Genomic DNA, 13,711 nt, shown 5'->3' with positions numbered 1-13,711 from the left:
CGTGAAGTTGACGATCTAACATATGCGGTTGGTTGCCGAAGTCTCGTAGAAAATATTGTTTATAAATGATAAAAGACGCCCCAAATTGCCGCTACTACGATTTAAGCCGACCCTGTATAACTAGTGTCATTTATAAGCATTATTTCCTGCTAGATTTCGGCAGAGACCTTTTGTCTTTTAAGTTCTAATGATTTCGGCAACCAACCACATACTAAAATCGCCTGTGAATGTTCCGTACTGGTACGGAAATCTTACAATCAAATCAATAATTCATAACATTAATCATTTTCTAAGCTAAAAACTAGTGAATGGCAGCTCAAAAAACAAGGCACGTGAATAGTTACTGAAATCGATAGCGATAACTTACGTATTTGCACTGTTCAATGTAACTTAGTATACGTCTTCCGAAAAAATACAGCAGAAAAACAAGTCCACCATTGTTTATGTGTTTGTTTGTTGTGTCGCTTCTCCTGTTCTAGAAAGTGATTTGTAACACGAGTTCTGATTGGCTGCTGATTCTACGAGACTTGAACGCGATTTGTATAGGCAGTTGGTCAGATCCTTGTGGGCTTTCGCGATTACCAAAACTTAAAAAAATACCAGCAAACAAATAATAATAATAGAATATATGAAAAAAATATGAATGATATTATTTTAACAAAAAAAAAAAAGCCCAAACTAGGATCTTATTTTAATCAGATTGACTCAAACTATACACAAATATCACATATTTGTATTTTGAACAACATATGCACGTCTATTCGTTTCATGATTACATTTATCCCTCATGTGTTGTGCAGTGCAAGTATGTGTTTGATGATCAGATACAAACTGACTGGTGGCTATTCGTTTTTGTTGAATGCCGATCCTTGAACGACCATGTTCAAACCTTGCGTATTTCTCAAACAAGAAACTCTCAGGAACTTTTCAATACCATTATTTGTTATTTACATTTACAATTAAATATATTTATAGTTAAGTGTATAAACGGGTGTGTATTTGGTTAACCTTTTTTGCATATATTTTGCATCTTTTAACACTGATAATGCCATTATTGTTTTACTAGTGTAATTTAATGATTTGTATTTAAGGTAGCGGGACTATTATTTGCATACTTTTTTTCATCTTCTAATTGGGACCAAACGACTACAAATAGACCCAGGAAAGTATATATTTTTGGAATCGCCAGACTTCAAGCTTTTCAAAGGTGTGTTTGTCATGCCCGTATCTGCATTCTACGGTGCGTTACTTAATCAAAAGTGAAAAATTACTTTTTTTGTAAAACAAATAATTACGCATTTATGCTGGTGATAATAAGTTTTGTTTTCACTTTTCCTAGTTGTTCAATAGTCTGGTAAATTGAATGTGTCTGATCAGTTTTATTCAAGCAACGCGTTTTGAAAAATAGTGTCCTGAATTTTAATTTCTGTTTTAGTCGCATTGACCCCAACTCAAACCACAACACATTGGTAAATAATCCATGAAATAGTTTGTCTGGACACATTCAAGTTCCTCTCATTGTCACCTTAAAGCTGTGAAAATTTGGTGTTAATCCAACGACAATAAGTATACGTTATTTTCTGTTAAAGACTTTGTATTGTGAAAAACATAAACTCCTAGAAAACGTCGATGAAGTCACCACGAAGATTTTCTACCTTGTTTATCTGCACAAGCGATTTGTTTTCCCATCAAGGTCTGTTTTAAGATGTGTAGGGGCATCCAAATGTGTAAGGCTATTGGAAACCCAAAAAAATTAAAGGAATGGGATAGCTATACTTCGATAAAAAGGCAGATGAAAACACTAAAATCAATGATTTTTTTAGTGGCTGTGTGACCTTGTGTCTGACACATTCATATGCAAATGACTAATCTGTGAAATAAACAGGGGCGGAGACAAACCACTCAAATGTTTGGAAACACTCATTGTGTGTCAGATAGCTACTGAAAACACATCCTAGCATTGCTTTGTCTTGAGTTAATCTTTGAAACTTATAGGCACACAAATTAAACCTGTGTTGTTGATTTTAGAAAACACTACTGAAGCTGCCTTGCTTCCCTTCAGAAAATCTACATTTTAACCAACTTACATGACATTCTAGGTTACGTTGACTTTGTCAGATGAAAGTTTATAGTGCATTTCATCAATTAATAAATAAATGTGAAAATCGGAATTTTCAACACAAATAATAGTCTCGCTACCTTAAGTACATTACAAAAGCCACTGTAGATGTTACGTCATACACATTTCTTAATTAATATTGAAGTGAAGTTGCACCTATGATACATCGTATTTATGTAGTCAGTGCTTCGATGTTTTTAAAGGCACATTTCAATGTCAATATCAAGACATTTTATAAAATTTTAGAACGACTTTATGTATGACACACGGGTGTAATTTATTATTTGTTTACCCTCATACTGAGAAATAAACTGCATTATAGAAATTGCTGATTTGGCATTGTTGTATTTACTATAATACACAATAATTAGTGTACAAATGAATAGATATTGAAATACAACTTAAGAAGTTTAAAGCCAAGTTTAAGTGTATATGTCAACTTCGTTATACTTTAATTAGTATTAGTAAATACGATCAGCATATATCAAAAGAAATTTATTGATATGGATCCTAATATTATGCAAAACACTACAATGCGCGATATTGACGTTTGTGCATTGATAATGAGATGTTTTGATTAAAGTATCGACCACATTGTCCCATAGTACTATCAGGGGGGAAATTCTTCTCCACGGGGTTCTCCACACTTGCCAGGGGGGAATCTCGTCTCGTCTCTCTATCGCGTCCCCTTGAGGTACGGGATCAGGAAAGTTACTTTAACTTTACAGTCAAATAAGATACACACAACGAAATACGTTTCAACTCTCGTCTTAGTCGGTCTGTCGAGCACTCTATAAGACACCGCGCCCTGGGGAAAAATCCCCAAGACTATCGCAAGGCTGACCCAAGACTCTCTTAGACTGCATCAACACTCGCCCCAAGGCTCTCCAGGACTGCGTCTGTTCTGCTGTACCCCCCAAGACCAACTAAAACAACTTTATTCATTTTCAAAACTAAACCAATTACAACGCAGTAAAAAGACTATAGGGCGTAACCTTCAATCATAAAGCCAATCACACTAAGTACAGAATACGTCATATCTTTTGATTAATCGTTCACTACATTAATAACTACGGATACCAACTGTCAGAAATCGTAGTCAGAATAGCGACGGATATCTCGTAATTAGATCCAAATCACTGAGCCAAGTTCCGTCCAGGACCTCGCCTGCCTAAACGATGACAGACATAACACAGCAACTCGCTCGTAATCAGCTAATTAAGTCGATTAATAGATACGCAAAAACAAATTCATGACAGTACCAATAAATTAAAGGTTGTTCACAAACAGTCTTTTTTACCAACAAACGACAGATAACCAATGTACCCACTCATAATTATCTTCCACCCTTAAATCTGACATTCTCCTATGTCACATTCACTTACATCAGCTATATATGCAATATTGGGCAAAATATATCATGTATACACACAAAACAGTAGAACACAACAACTGAAGATAACGAGAGATTAACCAATTTGTGAAAGACCCTTGTAAAATGATTGACGGTTGTAACGTTAACAACCAAGTGACCTCAGTTTTCCAACATTAGTTGATAAATTCGTTTTATTAACTCCAGTGTGCACATTGAAGGCAGTTAGTGTATGTGTGTGTTTCACTGATATCTTAAGAACCAATCACCAAATTGTTAGTTTGTATCTCATCATATTTTGTAGTACATGTACTTGTGCAATGTGATCTTTATCTTGTGTGTTACGGAGGATATGTCACTATTGTATTTAATGCGATTTTTTGAGGAAGAAATGAAAATGATCTGATATTGTAGTTTCACTAGTAGCTTGTTTATCAAAAATTTGTCGCAAATTCAAGGCATCTGTGAGAAATAGCCAGATAGTTATGCAGTAGCATCACATCACAAGATACAGGTGGCAAAATTGTGAACGATGTCTCAACGTGTACATTTATAATCTGAGGTTTAGAATAACGACAAATATTCGATTTAATATGGTTCCCAACACTCTTTTAAGAGATCTATTGAAGTTAAAATGTCCAATCTGCTTGTATGTATCATTCCGATTACGAATATAGATTATTATTACATGGTATAGATATTAAAATTATAGATTGACAACTTCATGGTTTTTGCAAACAATTAACACAACAACCAGTATATTTCAAGCATTTTACTGGCACATCATATCGTTCTATAAACGTGGCATGCATACAACCTTGGCACTAACTACCCTAAATTTAAGTGATTATGTTTCAGACCAAATTATGCAATTGTTATAATGCCAAATATACATAAGGCAATGGCTATTAAACTATTGTCGAACGGAACATAGGCTTTGCCAACTACCAAGTGACACTCAAATAGACGTTTATGAGAGACATTTTGTTATTGTTCTCCAAGTTTGTAATGTAACGCTATAAATACCCACCTTAATCCTAATTTAATCTTATGACCTGGGTGACAGATTGCATGAGATTATTTTTTGAATATTATTTATAAGATTTTATTACAAAAACAACCGCGGTATAATTCAATTATTCCTGGCATGGTTATGCTTTCTGGAAAATACACTCCATGAAGCAGACAAATATTGCGATGGTTTGGGGCAACCTATTTTGAAAGGTTTAGAAAGTCTTTGGCAAAACCGAAAATCACATAGTCTTAAATGAATCAGGTGACGTAGGGTGGAAACCCTGACCGCAGACAATTTATTTATTTATTGGAAAATTGACATATAGTGTTTTATTGTCAAGATAAGCATATATGGTTGAGATTTGCATATTTAGAATGCCTTCTTTAAGCACCAGACTCACTTCAATTTGTTTGAAAAATCGTCGCATGTATATGTATTAATATGATATAACATATTCATCTACGGATATCAGCCAATCCTGGACGGATATTTACCATTAAATAACGAACAAATTCAAGTTGTAGGACGAAGCTCACCTAAACTATCCCCCATCCCGGAATCATCAGACATCAGCTTACATTGCAGATGTTTGGTAACCAATGCAGCTGCTTGTTCAAGGTCGATTGCTAATAATCGATCTCTAAGCTCAGTGAGGATTTTCTCTTTACCGAATCCATTCTGAAGTCCTCTTTCTAGGAAGAAGTCCAGCAATGCAGACGTTAAGCTCCGTTGCTGTTCGGACACATTCTGTGTACAGTATTGTATAGTTTCAAAACCAATACCAAAATTTTCCGCTAAGTATCGTGCATCTCTGCCGTTGCATTGTTTGATGTCGAGTTGGACGCACAAACTAACGTATAGCTCATAGGGCATAACCATCGCGAATACAGGTGAGTAAGGACGACGGAATTCGGGAAGACTGTGGCGGAAAGCACGATCAGTCGAGACTAACTGCGCTGATGTCACATTTGAAACACAACGCATTCGCCGGGTAGTGAAAATATCAGATTGTGTAGACAGAAACTGAAAAATAAGACACAAAACTACAATTAGAAGATTGGGTGATAATCATACATATTTAAAAATACAATAGTGCTATTGAACTAATATCATATTGTTCGAATCGATCACTTTTATTTGCCATAATTACTTAGCTGAATTCTCTGTTCAAAATTTCATATCATATTCCTCAGCAGCAACAGACACTTAACAACGATTTGTTGAAAGACATTTCCTTACCTGCGAATCACAATGAACAGGTAAGACACTGTTAACCTGCACCTGTACTTTATTGTCGACATTTTCGGACTCAGTCACTGTTATTGTTACTTGAATTCTAGCTTGTCCTCCACCTTGGATACTTCTCTTCAGTTTGAATGGACATACCACTCCCGAAGGCTTAATCATCCAAATATGCTTAGCCCGAACATCCTACAACAAATTACACTCGTAGATTGAAAACAAGGCATTTGATATTCCTTTATCAAGGTAACGACATGCACTGGTTTTAATATGCATTGTGCATAATCGCACGTATTGTATTAGTATAGTAACTGGTATAGTAAATGTACAAACTAATACAATTTTGTAACATGCGTAAATGTCACCATGCATCGAGAATATTAACCAAAAGTAATGTTAAACTTAATTTAAACGTGTAAACCATAACAATTGGGTCTGTAACCTGTAACACACACATATTATGCCATGCGTCGTACTCATTAATCATGAGCTAAATACTGGTCAACTAAATTTAAACTTACAAACAAAACAACTGGGTTTGTGAGCAGTAATTTAACACTGATGTATCTCAGAGGTTGGCAATCATTATGACGTAACTATAATATTTCACGAACATATATGTCATTGTTTATACTGAGGAGATTTAAAACCATTGAAATTGATCAGTGAAAAAGTATGATCAATACATCATACTTCTACCATGTTCTACTAAATCTAACAAATCATACACTCACATATTTCAAATAAACTCAGTTTCTGCGGATAAAGAGAAATTAAAAAAGAAAAACAGATGAAAGATGTAAATATAGCAGCAAACTATGAAAATATGTCATCTACATTAGTCAAAATATCAGTAAAAGTGTGTAATATGTCAATGGTTTGTCATACATATTTTTTTAAATAAGTTATCAGTTATAATCCACATAAATATTACAGAGAAGTGGCCAAGACATATGTATAACAACTCACTACACCAGATATATATATATATATATATATATATATATGTATAAATATAGTTTTAATTCCCTTACCCCCCTGATATCTGGTAGACGTATATAAATGGCCATTAACATATTGAAGACATTTAAAAAGAACTAGAAATTTAGAAGAAAAATTTTAATGCTCGAGCTTTGGAACATCAAAATACATTTGAAAAAAATGTCAATTATTGAGTTGAAATTGAAATGAAATGTATATTTTTTTATAATGATCAAACATAACAAATTATTGTGTATTACCTTATGATGTTTCAAATTTGTTTTGGTATCGTCATTATCACAGTCTAATGATACATTGCATGAAAAAAAAACATTTTCACTTCATCTCTTAACAATCAATCCCGCAACAATCAACAATACGGAAAATGTTCAAACGCAATGTCAAATGGATGGCGTGGTGCTAGTTGGCACAGTGTGGAGATTACCAAGATGTTCCTATTTGACACGTATATAAGCTTTACAGTGGGGTTACATTATAAAGTTTCACTTTTACGATCCTGAAGGCATAATTCGAATACGTTTAATATACATGGTTAATTCAACACAATCCCCAAAGCGCTTATCTTCTGTGGTCAAACAATTTAATAGTTTAGGAAGACACAAACCTTCCAAACCTGGCACTTTGTGCCACCAAATTACGTCAGATTTACACAACCTGTTTATAATGAATGTTAATATGCAATGGCAAATCGTTCAAATACCTTGCTATTTTTACTAACGAGGTTCTGATGTATACAAGCCAATCTGATTAAAATCCGATGTAGGTATGAGGCTCCAATTTTTATTTTTACCATTTAGTTTGAGGCGACTGGGAGAGATTTTATAAAAACTGATTAACGGCAAGAAAAAACCAAAAAATCGACATATTCAAACTAAAATACAAATAAATATTATATGAAGGGTCATAGAAAAATCAGATTGTAACCAAGCATGCTTCTAGATTATCGATTAAATTATATATACATGTAGTAGCATGTTTGAAAACATGAACATAAACATCATGTACCTGAACGATATCCTCCATTGGTGAACACCCCACAAAATTAGACAGAGAAATGGTTGCGCCTTTGTTTTGATTTATTGATATTCTTTGCCATGGATCGACTGAACAGCCACCAAGTTCCGCTTCACGATTTGTAACAATCTGCATTTTAACAAAATATTCGAGAGAATGGTTCAAATCTTTTCAGCCAAGTTAGCTATTTTATATGACTTTGGTATGTATTGGCTATATTCCAATCGAAACTCGTCATTTAGTCATATGATATTTATAGAACTGAATTGATTGATTGAACAACAGAAAACAATTTTGCCTACCTCCATTTCAGCCTGTGTTTCAGGAAATATTCTGACTCTAAATCGTATACACGGTGTTTTTCCTCCACCATCATCGATATATGTTTGTACCCGAAATACTCCCTTTACGATAGATTCATTGTGCATTCCAATAACGGTATAGAGTGTGAAGTGTGTGAGTGCTACCGTACAGTAACCATTATTCCACAGGCAGTGCACGCCGCCGTCATCGATAACGTTCCATTGTGTTTTTTCACCAGGACTTGTATCGCTTCTTAACACCTTGAATGAATTTACATTTCCGTCGATGGCCGATTTTATAGACAACAGGACCGGTTTCTCGAACGCCATTCCATTCTGTCCGCAATGTATCATGGGCGACAGAGGAAACCCACCCAATTTTATGTTTGGCAATTGTTCCCTGTGAGGAAGGTATAAATAAATTTTCTGTGGGTCTTTGCTACGTGCAATCGCACCTGGAGTGACTCGAAGTTTTACCGCACCTCCTGCCACAGATAGCACCCCGCCTTCGTGATTGAATATACCTCCGGCAAAAACAGGATTTTCGTATAATACGGTGTTTATTTTTCGATCTTCATTCTTACGAATTTTTCTATCAAGATTGAACAAACTGTTTTCAAAATGTTCGTCTTTTGTGGATGTTTTGTCTTCTTTGCATTTAGATGAAGTCTTGTTTTTGCTCAAGTGTTTCTCAGCAGAAACATTTGAGTATTTCATAGGAGTGGCTAATGCCGCTCCGGATCGCATTGATTTGTAGTCGCTGGTATACAGAGCCTGTTGTTTGGCGTTCACGTCACGAACACATGGGTGTTTTCTGGTGTGGTGATTATCACTAAATCCTGTTTGTAAGCCAGGTTCACCCTCTCGGACGGAGTACTTATCCACCCGACCTCGTTGTTGATGTAGGGATACATGCTGCTTCGTATCCTTGATTGGCATAATTACGGTACAAACTAACAGGCAAATCGGCAGGAATTTTGATTATTATAAAGAACGTGTATCACTTTGACTCTTTCGAATGCAGTAGTTATATATAATATCTACATCCGTACATGTACAACATGATGTCACGTACTTGGAAGTATACCAATTTGCTACGGCGTAGTACGTACCAATTCGATGTCCAGGACGGTGACAAAAGCAAAGAACAATCCGTACTCAAGTAGCGATTTTCTAAGATATTGTTAAACCAGTTCTGTCATGATAATACTGTTGCCGAGAGTAGTGTGCGTTGTATTAACGTAGAGGCATATATGTCTTTACTCCATGTACTTAGCCAATACATTATTAAATAAAACACAACGCGGGACCTCATTTACTCGTCGTTTATTTATAATAGAGACATTCATTCACTCAAAAGGGTCTTTCCCTTTGAGTTAACCAATCTGACCGCAATTAGCTAAGAGCTATAGTTCTAGGTTGTCAGCGGGACTATTTATCTCATTTGCATATTTTTTTAGTCAATACCAAAATTGTTGAGCAAGGCTATAACTACGAATAGCACAGTACATATGCATTAGTATATGGTTCTAGAATTTGTTGGACAATATTTGGGATTCACGATTGTACTTTGGCTTCTCACACCTCACAACAAATAAAATCGTCTAAAAGCGGGTTTACAGACAGCCAACAAAAATAGTTGTGATTCATCCATTGCACCAATAATACCCATAATGCAATATGATGGGGAATTCCCATATGCGGTTTCAACCACTTGTTCTACTCGACAGATATATCTTTGTGAAACCGAGTTACCTCAATCTCTGACCACGTATGTGAGCTGGCAGTTTTCCAAACTATGCAATTCTTCCAAATATTAATGCCTCGAGCGTTACAGTTTTCTATCAGCGTTTTTCAAGAAACCATACATACTTGTTAGCATCATATTAACATTTAAATGATACATGTCAAATACAATAGGCCTATGAACAAATACGTGTGGCTGCCGCTCAGAGTAAAACAGATTGTACCAGTTAATGTCGCAGGACACCATAGCACACTGAGGTTATGACGTAGTCATGACTAGGTCCCGTGACAGATCGAATCATGTACATGGCAAAATGCCAGTTCCATTTGTTGACAACTGATACACATAAATAGTATACTTCAAGGAATCGAACAACAATCTTCCACAGAAAAATATTAAACGTCCGATCTGAATTCAATAATTAACAATATGACGTAATTCGTTAGAAGATACTCACCAAGAAAAGATAAATTGGTTAGATGTCACTTCTTCAGCATAAACTATTGTGTCCTCGTTATTATTTAAAAGGAATTATATGGTATTCCCCGTAAGGCGAGTCGCTACTAATTATACCGAATCATATGACTTTCGTCACGTGAAATGTTACAATGTATGTGCGCCATATATGATGTCATACATTGTTCTAAACAAAAGAAATTGCCTACGATTAATCTGATTCCTCGCCTTGAATCATTTTGAATACTCTCGGGTACACTTGAACAACGAGCTATGTCGATCGTATGCTGGCATTTATACTTGCTGATCGTTCTGTTGACATTTGAAATTCATCAGTCGAAGCTGGTCATAGGTATTGTTTCATTTTCCATAAAACGTTTTTGGCGAGGATTATAGCGATATTCATAATTTGGTAGAAACAGCGTTTGACGTTAATTGTGTATGCTGTTGGACCAGGAATCTTTGGTTAGGTTCGAGAACTTTTTATTCTGTGTTTGACGTCATGACATGGTTGCAAATGAGTATAAACAATTAGATATGCACATATTGACAGAGTGTGAGACATGTGTCATCGGCCCGCGTCGCAAACGGGTTGTTGCTCATGCAATACCGAGGATAGACTTTGTCCGACTATTGATTATTCGACTGATGAGATTACGTTGATTACTGAAACTATCGTGTCGATTGCAGAAAACCATTACTCATCCCATTACCTTTGTTTGTGGTTAGGTTTGTCCATGAAATATTCACAAAGTGATGTATTTTTGATTGTTACATTACCGAGCAATTATTTTCGTATTAAATACTTTTTTCAATGTAGTTTGAAAAGTAACAATATGTCACTATTTGTCGATTTTAGAAATCACAGAATGATATGCCATAAAATGATAAGTTTCATCATTTTTTGTTCATCGGTTCTAAACCCTGATCAACATGCAGTTAAATTGTAATTTCTTATTCATAAAGCAACAGTTTGATATAATTCTGTTCATTCCATATACGGCTTCGGTTGCATACGTTGCATTGCATTCTGTGTAGCCTGCCTTTTATGTAATGCCAGACATGTAAAAAAAGAAGCATTCAGTAGTGCATTTCGAGACAAAATTGCGTATAAAATGTCATAAAATATTGTGAGGCGGAATGCCAATTTCAATACAAATAAATGTTGCGAAATGTCCTTATACTACTTTATTCTAAACTCGTTGAAAACGATCTGGTGACGACCGGCGAATACTGGTTTAGTAGTGGGGATTCCCCCTTTCATTTCATACGGTCAACTTTGACAATGTTCGAGCATAATATAGGCCAATGTACGGTCAACAACGAAGACATCCCTCAACGGTACGGGTGAAATATGTTGACATGTGCGTTGTAGTGGCTTGTCATGTCTGATCGGTTTTCAGAAATGATTAAATCAATCAAAAAGTGTCACATAATATAAAACAGTGCCTAATATCTCTAGATTATTTTGTGATCGTTCCCTTTGAATACCCCTTCCTCCCCCACATCACGTAGATTCGCCCAAGTAGGGAATTTCCCGATTGTTTCAACACGCGGGGTAAGAAGGGGTTGTTTTAGTTATAGACGTTACTGTCGCTGTCAAATATTCAAGTCTTTTGTTCGACACGGTCTATCCTAACTATTTAATAAGTATGAAATCTCGATGTTCATGTTTAATTTGGTTGGTGGTGCTTATTTTATTTCAATCTCGAGGTGAGTTAATCGTATACCCTTTTATCTTTGCGACGTTCTGGTGAATAATAATTTAAAAAAAAAACCTTGACCTAAATTTGCTGAGTTGCGAAATAATAAATGTGTCTACATGTACTTCGCTGTGTCATAACCTAAAGTTAACATTCACAGCATGAATAAATTACACGATGGTGATGTTTTTTGTTCCATTTTGCATCGATTTCAATGTTCACCAAAGCGCTAGCGGCATCTCGACACTATCAGCCGTGAATTGGCTTCACGATGTGATTCAACATATGGAGTGTGGAATTTACCCATGATTCATAACTGAATAGAATAGAATTAAATGCAAGTTTATGATTTTCGAATAATAAAATTAATTTAAACTTGTTGACGAATGACGCATGTAGATCGTGGTACACACATACACGTTGCATTCGAGTAATACACTGCAATGTCAGCCAGCGTATCTTAAATCCGTAAAGCGTTCGATTGGCTTGCCATGATTGGATAAGATAGATTCATCGTTGATGCGATGTGGCTGTATTGCTATAGTAATCAGTTGTGTAAATTCCGTTTATAGTGTGCATATTGTGTCGTAGAATACCTGTTATATTTGGTATACCCGCATGACCTCGCATGAACGTAAATTATGAAATCACAAAACTCGTCGAATGATGGCGCTATTCAGTGGCGGATGATAGGTTTAACCATGGAACTATAGTTCCATGGTTTAACCATGGAAGGTACTTCCATGGTTTAACGTAACAGAACGTTCCACGTTGCTAAGACGCGCACCGCTGTACCATGTATTTCTATGGGCTCTGCGCAAGCTGCTGTAGAACGCTGGTCGACGAGCAGGTGAAAATAGCTAAAGTCGAGAAAACTACACAAACTTAATTTTGAAGTAAACCTAAGCAGTTAAAGTGTGTACCAAAACATGACGGCCTTTATGTAGTGATATAGTGTCGTTCCAATAATGAGTTTTCGCAGGAAAAATGACAGAGAACTGGGGTGCCAGTGCTTGATAATTACTATATTCAGTCAGACATTTTATGATGTTCATAAGGCCAGTATTTATTTTTTGCCTGAGTTCAATTAGATGAGGATGTTTTTTTTGTCATTGTGTACAGTGACTTTTTATTTCTGGTCATTTTCGTAATGTCAAATCTGAATCTGACGTTGACCTACATATGTGATACGTCATACTATTGTCTTTATTTATTATTTGACTGATTTCACTGAAGCTTTTTATTATAAATAGAAAATAACATATTAACAATTAAAATAAATAATATTTTCCATCATAAACGTGTGTCACTTACTCACCAACTCGTTTAAACGTGTTTGATTATTGTCTTTATTAAAAAAAATGAAAATGAAAAAAATATAAACAATATAATTTCGTCATAAAGAAATGTTATTCTATCGTGACTCCGTACAGTAGAGGACAGAAAACAATGTAAAGTATAGTTAGGACGACAAATTAATTACCAACAAAACATAACTTTAGCACATATGTCTTGCAATGAATTCCTATGTACGACTTTTTGTTACGCAGTTTAATAATTAATGTCGAAAGTCAATGTCTGTACGAATTTCTTTATGAACTAACATTGACTCAGACAACACCCTCCCCCCATCACCACCAACGGCTTATATCCACACCTTTGTTCGGTTGTATATGGTTGGGGGTAGACGTTAAGTTGCCAGCTTTATCGGATCAAAAGTTAATTCAAACATAGTGACA

The 13,711-nt window shown here is 35.5% G+C and overlaps 2 protein-coding genes and 1 long non-coding RNA gene across 3 annotated transcripts in view; all 3 read right to left on the bottom strand.

Annotated features, from left to right (window-relative positions):
* LOC146739509 (uncharacterized) overlaps nucleotides 1–13,711 on the bottom strand; it is a 271,508-nt gene that overhangs the window by 190,484 nt on the left and 67,313 nt on the right. The window lies entirely within an intron of this gene.
* LOC146739512 (uncharacterized) lies at nucleotides 5,020–6,237 on the bottom strand. The gene is made up of 2 exons (XM_085502622.1): nucleotides 5,746–6,237; nucleotides 5,020–5,529 (listed from the first exon to the last, which is right to left on the bottom strand). The coding sequence occupies exons 1-2, from the start codon at nucleotides 5,911–5,913 to the stop codon at nucleotides 5,020–5,022; spliced, it is 678 nt and encodes a 225-aa protein (XP_085358748.1). The 5' UTR covers nucleotides 5,914–6,237.
* Nucleotides 6,463–9,041, bottom strand: LOC146739511 (uncharacterized). The gene is made up of 3 exons (XM_085502620.1): nucleotides 8,067–9,041; nucleotides 7,756–7,893; nucleotides 6,463–6,504 (listed from the first exon to the last, which is right to left on the bottom strand). The coding sequence occupies exons 1-3, from the start codon at nucleotides 9,003–9,005 to the stop codon at nucleotides 6,463–6,465; spliced, it is 1,119 nt and encodes a 372-aa protein (XP_085358746.1). The 5' UTR covers nucleotides 9,006–9,041.

The sequence above is a fragment of the Saccoglossus kowalevskii genome, chromosome 8 (assembly GCF_978046115.1).
Source record: "Saccoglossus kowalevskii chromosome 8, keSacKowa6.1, whole genome shotgun sequence".
NCBI lineage: Eukaryota > Metazoa > Hemichordata > Enteropneusta > Harrimaniidae > Saccoglossus > Saccoglossus kowalevskii.
This window is presented reverse-complemented; position numbering and strand designations above follow the sequence as displayed.